The sequence below is a fragment of the Gracilinanus agilis genome, chromosome 2 (genome assembly GCF_016433145.1).
Source record: "Gracilinanus agilis isolate LMUSP501 chromosome 2, AgileGrace, whole genome shotgun sequence".
Taxonomy (NCBI): domain Eukaryota; kingdom Metazoa; phylum Chordata; class Mammalia; order Didelphimorphia; family Didelphidae; genus Gracilinanus; species Gracilinanus agilis.
In genome coordinates this window covers 348,186,972-348,200,306 of record NC_058131.1, presented here as the reverse complement: position 1 = coordinate 348,200,306, position 13,335 = coordinate 348,186,972, and the positions used below count along the sequence as shown (strand labels likewise).

At 36.7% G+C, this 13,335-nt stretch overlaps 1 protein-coding gene across 1 annotated transcript in view; it reads right to left on the bottom strand.

Moving 5' to 3' along the window:
• Positions 1-13,335, bottom strand: part of PIGU (phosphatidylinositol glycan anchor biosynthesis class U) — a 118,033-nt gene that overhangs the window by 90,330 nt on the left and 14,368 nt on the right. The window contains exons 2-3 of the mRNA XM_044664380.1: positions 9,412-9,476; positions 8,259-8,318 (exon numbers count right to left, since the gene is read on the bottom strand). Of these exons, the coding sequence (XP_044520315.1) occupies positions 8,259-8,318; positions 9,412-9,476 (125 nt within the window). The remainder of the gene's footprint in view (positions 1-8,258; positions 8,319-9,411; positions 9,477-13,335) is intronic.

The following is a 13,335-nucleotide window of genomic DNA, read 5'->3' as shown; positions in this document are numbered from 1 at the left end:
AAAAAAAAACAATATGGTACTGGCTAGGAGACAGAAGGGAGGATCAGTGGAATAGACTTGGGGAAAGTGACATCAGCAAGACAGTCTATCATAAACCCAAAGAGCCCAGCCTTTGGGACAAAAATCCACTATTTTACAAAAACTATTGGGAAAAATGGAAAACAGTATGGGAGATTAGGTCTAGATTAACATCTCACACCTTATACCAAGATAAATTCAGAATGGGTGAATGGCATGAATATAAAGAAGGAAACTATAAGTAAATTAGGTGAACACAGAATAGTACACTTGTCAGATCTCTGGGAAAGGAAAGATTTTAAAACCAAGCAAGAGTTAGAAAAAATTACAAAATGTAAAATAAATAATTTTGATTACATTAAATTAAAAAGGGTTTGCACAAACAAAACCAATGCAACCAAAATTAAAAAGGGAATCTACAAATTGGGAAAAAATATTTATAACAAAAAACTCTGACAAAGGTCTAATTACTCAAATAATATAAGGAGCTAAATCAATTGTACAAAAAAATCAAACCACTCACCAATTTATAAATGAGCAAGGGACATGAATAGTGTGATAACGAGATTAAATATACCTTGCCCATTCTCAAATCTAATACCAAAAGTGTAAACAACTCCACTTAATTCACAAGTTGGGAGGTCTATGCCCCACGTGTGCTACAGTGAGTGCCGAATCAGAATTTACTGACTGCATCCTGGGCAGTCCTAAGAAAAGCATCTGTTGTGATTGGACACATAAACTAAGAGGAAGGCACAGGAAGTGACACAAAAGAAGTCCCTTTATAAGAGAGTGGCAACTTCCTATAGCTCTCTTCTCCTTCGTGTCTTGGACCTGAAGGAACTCTTCTTGTTCATGACTTGGACCTGGAGGAGCACCTGGTGCTGGCCCCCGGGACCATGAGACCTTGGTGAGACTGTTCTTAAATCTTTCCCTTAGAATTACACGTGGTGAATGTAAAGACTAAATCTTCCTGGACTTCTCTAAAGGAACTACTCTTTAAAAAAGAGATTCTGTGATTGAAGCTCCTGCTTCATTCATCTCTGGCCCTCCAGGGCCCTCTGGCCTTGGGCTCAAGGCTGAGTCCCCTCCAATTGAAGACTAATTAAATCTGCCTGGGTTGAGCCAGGGGTAGGAGAAAATTACTTAGTATGTTAGATTACTTATCCTATACTCTCTCTTATTTTATTTTCCTCTTCTCATTGGTAAATAAACTTCCATAAAAGTCATTTTGACTTGAAGATATTGTTTAATGGAGGATTGATAATTATTCAATTCCCTGGTGACCAAACCTTTTAATATCCACCTAACCAAAACCCCTTTTTACCTCTTACAATAGGCAATTTTCAGATAAAGAAATCAAAACTATCTATAAGCACATAAAAAAGTGCTCTAAATCTCTTATAATTAGAGAAATGCAAATCAAAACAACTCTGAGGTACCACCTCACACCTTGAAAATTAGCTAACATGACAGGAAAGGAAAGTAATAAATGTTGGAGGGGATGTAGCAAAATTGAAACATTAATGCATTCCTAGTGGAATTGTGACTTGATCCAATCATTCTGGATGGCAATATGGAACTATGCCCAAAGGGCACTAAAAGACTGTCTTCCCTTTGATCCAGCCATACTACTGCTGGATTTGTACCCCAAAGACATCACAAGGAAAAAGACATATACAAAAATATTTATAGCCGCACTCTTTGTCGTGGCAAAAAACTGGAAAATGAGGATATGCTCTTCAATTGGAGAATGGCTAAACAAATTGTGGTGTATGATGGTGATAGAATACTATTGTGCTCAAAGGAATAATGAACTGGAAGAATTCCATGTGAACTGGAATGACCTCCAGGAAGTGATGCAGAGTGAAAGGAGTAGAACCAGGAGAACATTATACACAGAGACAGATATACTATGGTAAAATCGAACATAATGGATTTCTCTACTAGCAGCAATGCAATGATCCAGGACAATTCTGAGGGACTTATGAGAAAGAACACTATTCACATTCAGAGGAAGAACCATAGAAGAAAAAAAAATGCTTGATCACATGGGTTGATGTGGATATGATTTGGGATGTAGACTCTAAATGGCCAACCCAGTACAACTATCAATAATATGGAAATAGGTCTTGATCAATGACTTATGTAAAACCCAGTAGAAATGCATGTTGGCTACGGGGGTCAGGTGGGGTGGAGAGATAGAAAGAACATGAATCATGTAATCGTGGAAATTTTTTCTAAAAAAATAAAATAATAATTAAAATAAAAAAAGCAATCATAGATTGCTAAAGCAAGGTGATATAGGTCTAGATGCTAGAGCCATTTGTAAAGTGTCTATGCTCTAGATACATTAATAAATACACAGAGAGCAGAAGATAGAAGGTCAGACACTCACTGCATGTTGATCTAATCAGACCACTAAATCTGTGTTCAGTTCTAGGTACAACATTTTATTTATTTATTTATTTATTTTTTAAGGCCTTAACTTCTGTGTATTGACTTATAGGTGGAAGAGTGGTAAGGGTAGGCAATGGGGGTCAAGTGACTTGCCCAGGGTCACATAGCTGGGAAGTGTCTGAGGCCAGATTTGAACCTAGGACCTCCCGTCTCTAGGCCTGGCTCTCAATCCACTGAGCTACCCAGCTGCCCCCCTAGGTACAACATTTTAGAATAGAATTTAAATAACTAGAATATGTCGAAGAGGGAAACTTAGGCAATGAAAGAATTCAACCAATATTATACATGAATCAATTAATAAACTGAGGAAGTTCAAGCCCTGAAAGAGAAAATTAGGCATAGAATATGATTACTATCTTCAATAGCTAAAGAATGTCACCTGCAAGAAAGATTAGCGTTACTCCACTTGGCTCCAGATGGCAGAATGAGAACCAATACAGCAGAAATAAGGAAGCAAATACAGCTTGACATAAGGGAGAATTTCCTTCCTAACAATCTGAGCTCTCCAAGAATGGAATAGAGCTGTTTCATTAGAGAATAAATCCTTTTACTAAAGTTGTCAAGCAGAGGCTGAAATGGCCACTTCTAGCAGATGTTCCTCCATAACATACTCAGATGTTAATTCCATTAAGTTTCCCCCAGTGAAACCAATTTGCAACTAAATCACACTTGGGTTACATGCTTTAAAAAGTAAATAGCCCTGGGGGCAGCTGGGTGGCTCAGTGGACTGAGAGCCAGGCCTAGAGACAGGAGGTCCTGGGTTCAAATCTGCCCTCAGACAACTTCCTAGCTGTGTGACCCTGGGCAAGTCACTTAACCCCCATTACCTAGCTCTTACCACTCTTCTGCCTTAGAATCAATACATAGTATTGATTCCAAGGTGGAAGGTAAGAGGTAAAAAGAAAAAAAAAAAGTAAATAGTCCTAAAAATGAAACATATGGAATCAAAACTTACTACTTTCCATAAACAAAGTAGATAGTGATAGGTACCAGAACCTGTAAGTACATCAAGTCAAAAAAGTATACATGCAAATATTTCAAGTGATGTGAACTGACACAAACTTAATTCAAAGAAAATCACAGAAGAATCCATGTGAATGAGGGCAGTTAGATAGCAAGTACAGAGCAAAGTGCCAGGCCTGGAGGCAAGAAGTCCTGGGTTCAAATTTGATCTCAGACACTTCCTAGCTGTTTACAAGTCATTTAATCCCCATTGCCTAGCCCTTACTACTCTTCTGTCTTAGAATTGATACTAAGACAGAAGGTAAGAGTTAAAAAAAAAAATCAATGTGAATGTTGGAAAAAGATAAAACTAGAGTTAAAATCAGCTAGGTTTTCATTAAATGGGAAGTGAAAGAAACCTCCAAAAGTTCTAAGAACCCGGCAACAGTGTATTTAGTTCGATCCATTTTATTTTATTTATTTTATTTTTTCCTAAACCCTAACCTTCTGTCTTAGAATCAATATTGTGTATTGGTTCCAAGGCAGAAGAATGGTAAAGTAGACAATGGGGGTTAAGTGACTTGTCCAGAGTCACACTCCTAGGTAGGGTCTGGGGTCAGATTTGAACCTAGGACCTCCCATCTGTATCCACTGAACCACTTAGCTGCCCCATTCCATCCATTTTAAAGACTAGTCTAGTCAGAGAAAATCACTAGCAAGAAATGTCGGAGAAACACTAAAAAATATTCTCTCTCCAATTTCTAAGGAGCAAATATTAATACAGTTCAAATTTTTGTTAATTTTGTTAGATTTTTTTGAAGACTGACATAGAAAATGAAACCTCTATAAGGAGCTTTCTCTTAGTTGTCCACCTACAAATGTTCCCTCCCTTACCTAATTTCATAGCACTTTGACCTTTTAAGAACTTGTCATGTTCTAATTTGTATTATATTTCTCTGATTACATGTCATCCCCTTCCTAAAAGACTAAAAGTTCCATGACAGTAAAGACTGTGTCTTAATTCATTCTTTATGCTCCACTCTGCAGAAGGGGAAAAAAAATGAGAAAATTAATATCCTCTTAAGTATCTCAGGATCTACAAAGCATTTTACTGCTGATAAAGCACTTCTGTGTTCATTTACTTAATCTATGTACAACGATCATGTAGTAAGTATTATCCCATGTTACAGATTTGACCAGTTAAGTAGCTTTCTCAGTGCCATATCAATTAATATCCAGCAGAAAAGGGGCATAAATCCAGGTCCCATGACTCTGAATAACAACTACTCTTTTCCATCCCATTCCACATTATACTCCTTTCTATCTGTTTAGCCAGAGATTTTGGAAAATATTCCTTGCTTCCATGTGTAAAAGATGGGGCACCAGGGATATCAAAATGTGACCTAAATGGTTTGTGGGTACACACACTGGGTTGAAGGAGAGACAGGACCAACCAGGATAGGGAGACCAGGGTTCATGGCCAAGCTGTTGTTAACTGACAGGAATGGCAGTTAGCACCAATGGTCACCCAGCTCAACACTAGGCCAAGGTCTATGGAACCAGCAGGCAAAGGTAAAGGTTTTTAACAGTTTAATTAAGAGTAACTAAATAAAAGATGGGATAGGGGATTCTACACTTGAAAACCTAAGGGGCAAACCACTGAGGCAAGGGGAGGACTTGACTACTCTAATCTAATTGACCTAAGCCAGGCAGGGCCCAAAGGAGCAGTACTGGAATCACTGGGAAGGCTGCTTCAAACCTGGTTCCAGCCAGGTTTGGCCAGCACAGCTAAAGGGCCTGAAGGTAGTTTTGGGGCTCACGGTTATCCAAGGATGATCACAGGATGCCAAGAGCCAAGGTGATCCAAGGTATCCAGGTAGAGAGAGTGAGCTTGAGATGCTGTCCACCAGATCCCAAACCACTTTCACTTGGTGCAGCTCTGCAGGTCTTGTCCACTTGCTGAAAGCCTCCACCACTCAGGATCCCGGGGAATCTGGATGCAGGGTTTCCTTAACTCTGAGATCTCCCAGGGCTAGCAACAGTTTGTGCCAACCACAATGGAGTCTCTCTCAGAGCACAAGCCCACTTCCTGCTCCTTCATTCCATCTTGGAATCCTCCAGCCCTTCCTGCTAGGTCCAACACTATTGCTAAATAAATTACTAAATAAACCCTCACAACACATGACACTATAATAGTTCTAAGAATTAATTAAACCTTTTGATCCATCAATACCACTACTATGTCTGTATCCCAAAGAGATGAAAAAAAAAATGAGAAAGGACCTGTTTGTACAAAAATATTTATAGCTGAGCTTTTTGTGGTGGCAAAGAATTGGAAATTGAAGGGATGTCCCTCAAATGGGGAATGGCTGAACAAGTTGTGGTATATGATGATGATGGAATACTATTATGCTGTAAGGAATGATGAACAGGATGATTTCAGAAAGAACTGGAAAGACCTACATGAACTAATGCAGAGTAAAATAATCAGAACCAGGAGAACACTGCACAAACTAACTGAAATATTGTGGGATGATCAAATGTGATATACTTCGTTACTAATAGCAATACAATGATCTAGAACAATTCTTTTTTTTTTTTTAAACCCTTAACTTCTGTGTATTGACTTATAGGTGGAAGAGTGGTAAGGGTAGGCAATGGGGGTCAAGTGACTTGTCCAGGGTCACACAGCTGGGAAGTGTCTGAGGCTGGATTTGAACCTAGGACCTCCTGTCTCCAGGCCTGGCTCTCAATCCACTGAGCTACCCAGCTGCCCCAGATCTAGAACAATTCTAAGGGACTTATGAAAAAGAATGCTATCCACCTCTAAAGAAAAAACTGAGGGAGTAGAAATGCAAATGAAAACATATGATTTATCACTTGTTTATTTGCGTATACAATTTGGAGTTTTGGTTTTATAAAGATTACTCTCCTACAAAAACAAATAATATGGAAATATGTTTTGAGTGTTAATACATAACCCAGTGGAATTACTTATCAACTCCAAGAGGGGGGAGGGAACAGGGGAGGAAGGCAACACGAATCATATAACTGGAAAACTTATATGTAAATTTGTTATTGGAATAAAATAAAGATAAAATGAAAAATGAAAAAAAAGAATTAATTTGTATCAGAATCTGAGACTATATAGAAACTATTATTATCAAAACAAAAGAAATTCCAATAGATTCTACAAATATGACAACAATGGCTTTTCTTTAAAAGTAGATTACTTTAATTTACTTATTCAGTGCCTTACCAAACTATCAAAGACTATTTTATAGAACCAGGAAAAAAAACAACAAAATTCATCTGGAAGAACAAAAGGTCAAGAATATTAAGGGAAATAATGGAAAAAAATGTGCACCAGATCTTAAATTCTACTATAAAGCAGTGATCATCAAAACGATTGGTACTGGGTAAGAAACAGGAGGGTAGATCAATGGAATAGAATAGGGGTAAATGACCTCAGCAACCTAGTGTTGATAAACCCAAAGATTCTAGTTTGTGGGATAAGAACTTACCCTTTGAAAAGAACTATTGGGAAAATGGAAAAAGAATGTTGCAAAAATTAGGTACAGATCAATATCTTACATCTTATACCAAGATACGGTCAAAATGGGTATATGATTTAGAAATAATAGATGATATTGTAAGTAAATTAGGGGAACATAGGATAGTTTATCTGTTGGATCTATGGAGAAGGGAGAAATTTATAACCAAACAAGAGATAGAGAACATTACAAAATGTAAAATGAATAATTTTGATTATATTAAGCTAAAAAGGTTTTGTACAAGTAAAACCAATGCAACCAATATTAGAAGAGAAATAAAAAACTGGAAACAACAAACAAATTTCTCTGATAAAGATCTCATTTCTCAAATATTTAAAGGACCAAGTCAAATTTATAAGACTATAAATCATTCCTCAATTGATGAATGGTCAAAGGATAAAAATAAGCAATTTTCAGATAAAGAAATCAAAGCTATCAATAATCATATGAAAAATGTTCTAAATCCATCTTGATTAGAGAAATGCACATTAAAACAACTCTGAGGTACCACCTCACACCTATTAGATTGGCCAAGATGACAGCAAAAGAAAATGATAAATGTTGGTGGAGATGTGGCAAAATTGGGACACTAATGCATTGTTGGTGGAACTGTGGACTGACCCAACCATTCTGGAAGGCAATTTGGAATTATGTCTAAAGGGCTATAAAACAATGCAAACCCTTTGATCTGATAATACCACTACTAGGTCTATAACAAGGAGAGACAAAAAAAAGGGAAAGGACCTACTTGTACAAAAATATTTATAACTGTTCTTTCTGTGGTGGCAAAGAATTAGAAATTAAAGGGATGTCCATCAATCAGGGAATGGCTGAACAAGCAGAACCAGGAAAACACTGTACACTGAAACAGCAATATTATTGTGAAATGATCAACTGTGAAAGACTTGGCTATTACTGGCCATACAATGATCCAGGACAATTCTGAGGGACTTATGACAAAGAATGCTATCCACCTCCAGAGAAAGAACTACTGGAGTCAGAATAGAGATGAAAGCAAACAATTTTTCAAACATTTATTTTGGTTTATAGTTTTATGAGATTATTCACTTACCAAAATGAACAATATGGAATTATGTTTTGCATGATAATACACATAAAACTCAGATCTAATTGCCTGCCAGCACCAGAAGGGGGAAGAGAAGGAAGGGAGGGAGATAAGTTTGTTCATATAATTTGGGAAAACTTGTGTAGAAATTTGTTATTACATGTAATTAAATATTTTAAAAAATAAAACACATGGGAAGAAAAAAGTAGGTTACTTACCATAAATACCAACTCCGCATAGTCAATCAGAAAATGGAAAAGGTATATTATTAGCGGTGTCTATAAGATAAAAACAAAAAACATTTAAGTCAAATCTCACACCAAAAAAAAAAAACAAATAGAAATGAAAACATTGAATTATCAACAATAAAATCTTAATACTTACATCTGTACTATGCTTTGGAGTTACAAAGTATTTTATATCCATTGTTTCCTCACAACAAAACCGGCATAGCTAGTGCAAGATTATCTTTAACTTGGTCCAGATAATAGTCTAAGCCTCATAATTAGGTGTCCTGACTAAATCCAAAACTCTTTCTCCTACACCATGCTATACTCACACTAATTAGAATATGTAAACTAAAGAGCACAACTAAAGTAAACAAAGAGTACAACTGAAGTGTACAAAAACATTTCTTCTCATTTTACCCAGATGAATATGTGTACTATGGCCCTATAAATAGAAATCTGAGAAAATAACAATAATACTATCAAGAAAGGAATTTTATTGAAGTCTTTCTATATTCCCAAATAACCTCTCTGGGATTATTTCCCATGCTGAAAGTCTGCTTCTTCATTTTACTGAGCAATCATTTCCATCACAATTATGATATCACTATCCTATGAGGATTTCAAACATGGGATTATTAATTTTTTTAAGTTTATTTATTTAATTTAGAATATTTTTCCATGGTTACATGATTCATGTTCTCTCCTCTACTCCCACCCCCTCCAATAGCCAATGAGCAATTCCACTGGGTTTTACATGTGTCATGATCAAGAGCTATTTCCATATTATTAATATTTGCACTAGAATGATCATTTAGAGTCCACATGCCCAATCATAGCCCCACTGAATCATGTGATCAAGCAAATGTTTTTCTCCTGTGTTTCTACTCCCACAACTCTTTCTCTGGATGTGGATAGCATTCTTTCTCATAAGTCCCTCAAAACTATCCAGGATCATTGCATTGTTGCTAGTAGAGAAGTCCATTACATTTGATTGTGCCACAGTGTATCCATCTCTGTGTACAATGTTCTCCTGGTTCTGCCATAGGATTATTTCTTAACAGTTTAAAATTTCTTAGATTTTGCATAAGTAGCAATAAAAAAATTTTAACACATGGAAAAGAAAGGTAACATTAATACTTACTTCATGAAAAACTGCTCCAGAATAAGGAGATACTCCCAAGTCCAACAGAGAGAGTCCTTCAACCACTATAAAGACAAAACAGACCAATTACCACATTTGAGTCATCTGGAACACCAACAAATCAAAAGATTTAAGTCCTAAGAAAATCTGAAGCAGTTTAAATTTTTATTTTTGAGGCACTCACCTAAAATTCATAGTTTATTTTTTTATACAATCACTTACCACATTATGAAATGTCCAAATGCCTAGACAGAAAGAGCCCAAGAGCAGAGGAACAGGAAAATGAATTTGTTGAGAACAAATTTCAAGAATCATTGTTTTTCTCATGATTTGGGGCTAATATAATGTGTATTGAGCACTTTGGCTTATAAAATAGTTCACATCCATTAGCTGATTTTATTGTCAAATCCCTGTGTGCTAGGGAGAGCAAAATGATGCATGGTGGATAGATAATAAGCTTAAAAGTCATTTGGGTTCAAATCCTAACTCTCCACATACGACTACATCCAAATCACTTAACCTCTCTGAGTTTGTTTCCCTATCCTTAAAACCTACTTACATCACAGAATTGTCATGAGACTGAAATGAGACCATATGTGTAAAGTCTTTTGTAATGTTAAAGTGAGAGGCAGTAGTATATGGAACGCTGAACTTATAGTTAGGAAGAACTTGGTTGATCCCAACTTCTAACACCTCCTGGCTGTGTGACCCTCCAGCCAATTCACCTCATTCTTATCTTCATTGTCCTTATTTGTAAAATGGAGATGATAATAACATCTACCTCATAGGATTATTGCACGAAACATATGAAACAATCTATGTAAAATGCTCTGCAAAAACTTTAAAAAGCTATAATTGCTATCCTCATTTTAGAGATGAGGAAAATGAGTATGAAAGCAAAATGACTTGCCCAAAGTCAACTCAATTAAAAAATACTTATTAAATGCCCACTGTGGGCATAGTCACAGAGCTTGTATTTTGGCAACTCAGTATTTCTGAATTCAAGTCTATCCAGGGTTCTTTCCACATGACACTAGAGAACTTCTGATGCTTAGTTATATTGGAGCAATTAATCATAGATCACATATCCAGAGCAGGAAAGGAACTCAGAAAAATTATGTAGTCCAAAGTAAAAACCATCTGGAGAAAATGAAAGCATTCCACCAATCCAGCTCAACACTTCCAGCCATGCTGAATAAGCTGCTTTCATAAAACCAACAATTCTAATCAGGACCCTAGGCAGCAGCAAAATGTCAATGGTTGCCTAGGAACAACTATTGTACAGTGTTAGTACAATGGAGCAAGCACCAGATGTCATTTCTGCACTTTGTTTCCCAGATGGTGAGTGCTATACAAAAGCAGCACATTCAACCCACCAAGAAATCATTTCTCATCTTTCAGGCACCCTCCTGACAAAATGAGATTAGAGGCTCCCAACCAAAGAAATGTTTTCCTCTCTCACAATAGAAAGGACCAGAGTATGTTGAAAACAAGGCAATAACCCTGCCACTATAGCAGTGGTTGTCAAAAGGTCTGCTACTGTGTGCCATGAGGTCTCATTAGTGTGTCAGAAAGTATATAGAACTTACATATAAAATTGAACACTCGCGTGTCCTAGAAATTATATAGAACTTCTGCATGCAATCAATCATATGGACATGTAGAATTCTTCTGACTCCTATAAAGGTGCCACAATTCCTCAGAGAAAAGAGTAAGACTGTGTTTACTCTTTTAACGGTCTGAGAACCTCTGTACTATACTATACTTCTGGTTTCTCTCCTATTTCTCAAACAACGTTTTGTCTTATCTAACACCCACTTTTCTAGGCCAGGCCTAACTTAGGCCAGTCCAAAGCTCAGGAATGCAAAGAGACTCTAGTAGACTATAAAATATAATAAACATACTATACTAATAACAAAGGATAAAAAGTATGCAATTTCTAAGGATATAAAAGATATATCAAATAAAATCAAAAAATCAAATAAAATACTATCTCCACCCCCAACTCCAAATTCTCCAAGGCCACCAGTCATGCTAGGTAAGGGAAAAAATGAGAATTTCAGCTATAACCTCAAACATCAATTCTCCACAGCCTAGGCCTTTTATGCTTCAGCTAACAAAGAAGTCAAACCAAAGATGATCCTGAGAATAGCCTCCCTAACCCCTTAAAAGGAAACCTACCCAGACTATATAAAACAGGTCAAAGACTATGGAACAATTTAGTCACTTTTCAAGCATAGTTCCAATTTACAGAAATCTACTAGTGTGTCTAGAACAGCTTCTCCAATATTGCCTGTTCTTTTATTATCTTCATCAATTTTCTTGGAGTGTGATTCAACATTAATTTAATTTATATTCCTACTTGGAACATTTATTCAGATGGTTGCCAATAGTTTACATTTTTTCTTTCAAAAATCATCTGTTGAGGTAAAAAAAAAAAGGAAAAGGCCCTATATTACTAAAAAAACAGGGGGCAGCTGGGTGGGTCAGTGGATTGAGAGCCAGGCCTATAGATGGGAGGTCCTAGGTTCAAATATGGCCTCAGACACTTCCTAGCTATGTGACCCTGGGCAAGTCATTTAACCCCCATTGCCTAGCCCTTACCACTCTTCTGCCTTGGAGCCAATTCACAGTATTAACTCTAAGATGGAAGGTAAGAGTTAAAAAAAAAAAAAGCAGCTTTCTTTGTGAGGGCAAAGAATGGGAAATTGAGGGGCTTCCCATCAACTGGAAAATGGTTGAAAAAGTGGTGGTATAACACTGTAATGGAATACTATTATGCTATGAGAAATAATAAGCAGAATGATTTCAGAGAAAACTAGGAAGCCCTACATGATCTGATGTTCAATAAGGGGAAGAGAATCAGGAGAGTTTTTTTACATAGTAACACCAAATTTGTAGGATGATCAAATGTAAATGTAAAATGTAAAACCTAGTGGAATTGCGTGTCAGCTACGGGGGGAGGGAGGAGGGTGTTTGGGGAGATGGAAAAAACATGAATCATGTAACCAATGGGAAAATATTCTAAAAAAATAATAAACAAATAAAATAAAATAAAAACACATGCAGGAATCATTAAAGAAAATGAAACACTATATATGTGCAGTCCAATAACCATGGCTTTTGAAGACAGAAAAAATTATAAAGCAACAACCAACCTGTTGACTAACACTACTGTCAGCCACTTCTCAATTCCTGCCTTCCCAAAAATAAATGGTGTCTGAGGATGCTGGCAGACAGGATGGTCTCTCAGTCTCTGTATAGTAGCCATCATGGTTAGATGGATACAAACCTAATCAAATCAATTCTTGTTATGATGAAGAACAGTAGGCCATGTATCTATTGAGAGAAGTGGGGAAGTTAATCTGGTCCAAGGAACTCAGTTGTGGGCAGTCTAGAAAGATATGGATTATGCTCTAACCCTATTCTTGATGGCCATGCCCTGTCTTTCCTCAGTTGATCATTAACCAACATGATAAGCAATTAGTTTTCATGTCCAAGAGCATGCAAGCACTAAAATATATGTTCTTTAGTCTTATTGCACCTTGTCTTCTACCATATTTATTTGAATTATAAGTTTTGCTCCTACCCCTCACTTCAATTAAATGTAAATTCCTTAAAGACAGTTAGCTTTTTAATCTTTGAACTGGAAACTTTCCAGCCACTTCCAAACCACACACCCTACTTTCTAAACAACTTCCTCATTCTCAGATCCTGGGATCTTGGGTTCTAATAGGTGAGCTTTCATGTCCTATAACCATATCAATTCCCTTTCTAGTTCTATTTTATGTGTCCTCCCCATTTGAATGCAGCCTCTTTGAGAGTATAATCTGTCTATATAGTACAGAGTATAATCAGGCCCTCTACTAAGCACTGAAGACATTTATGTCTTCAGTGCTTAGTAGAGGGCCTGTAACACAGTAG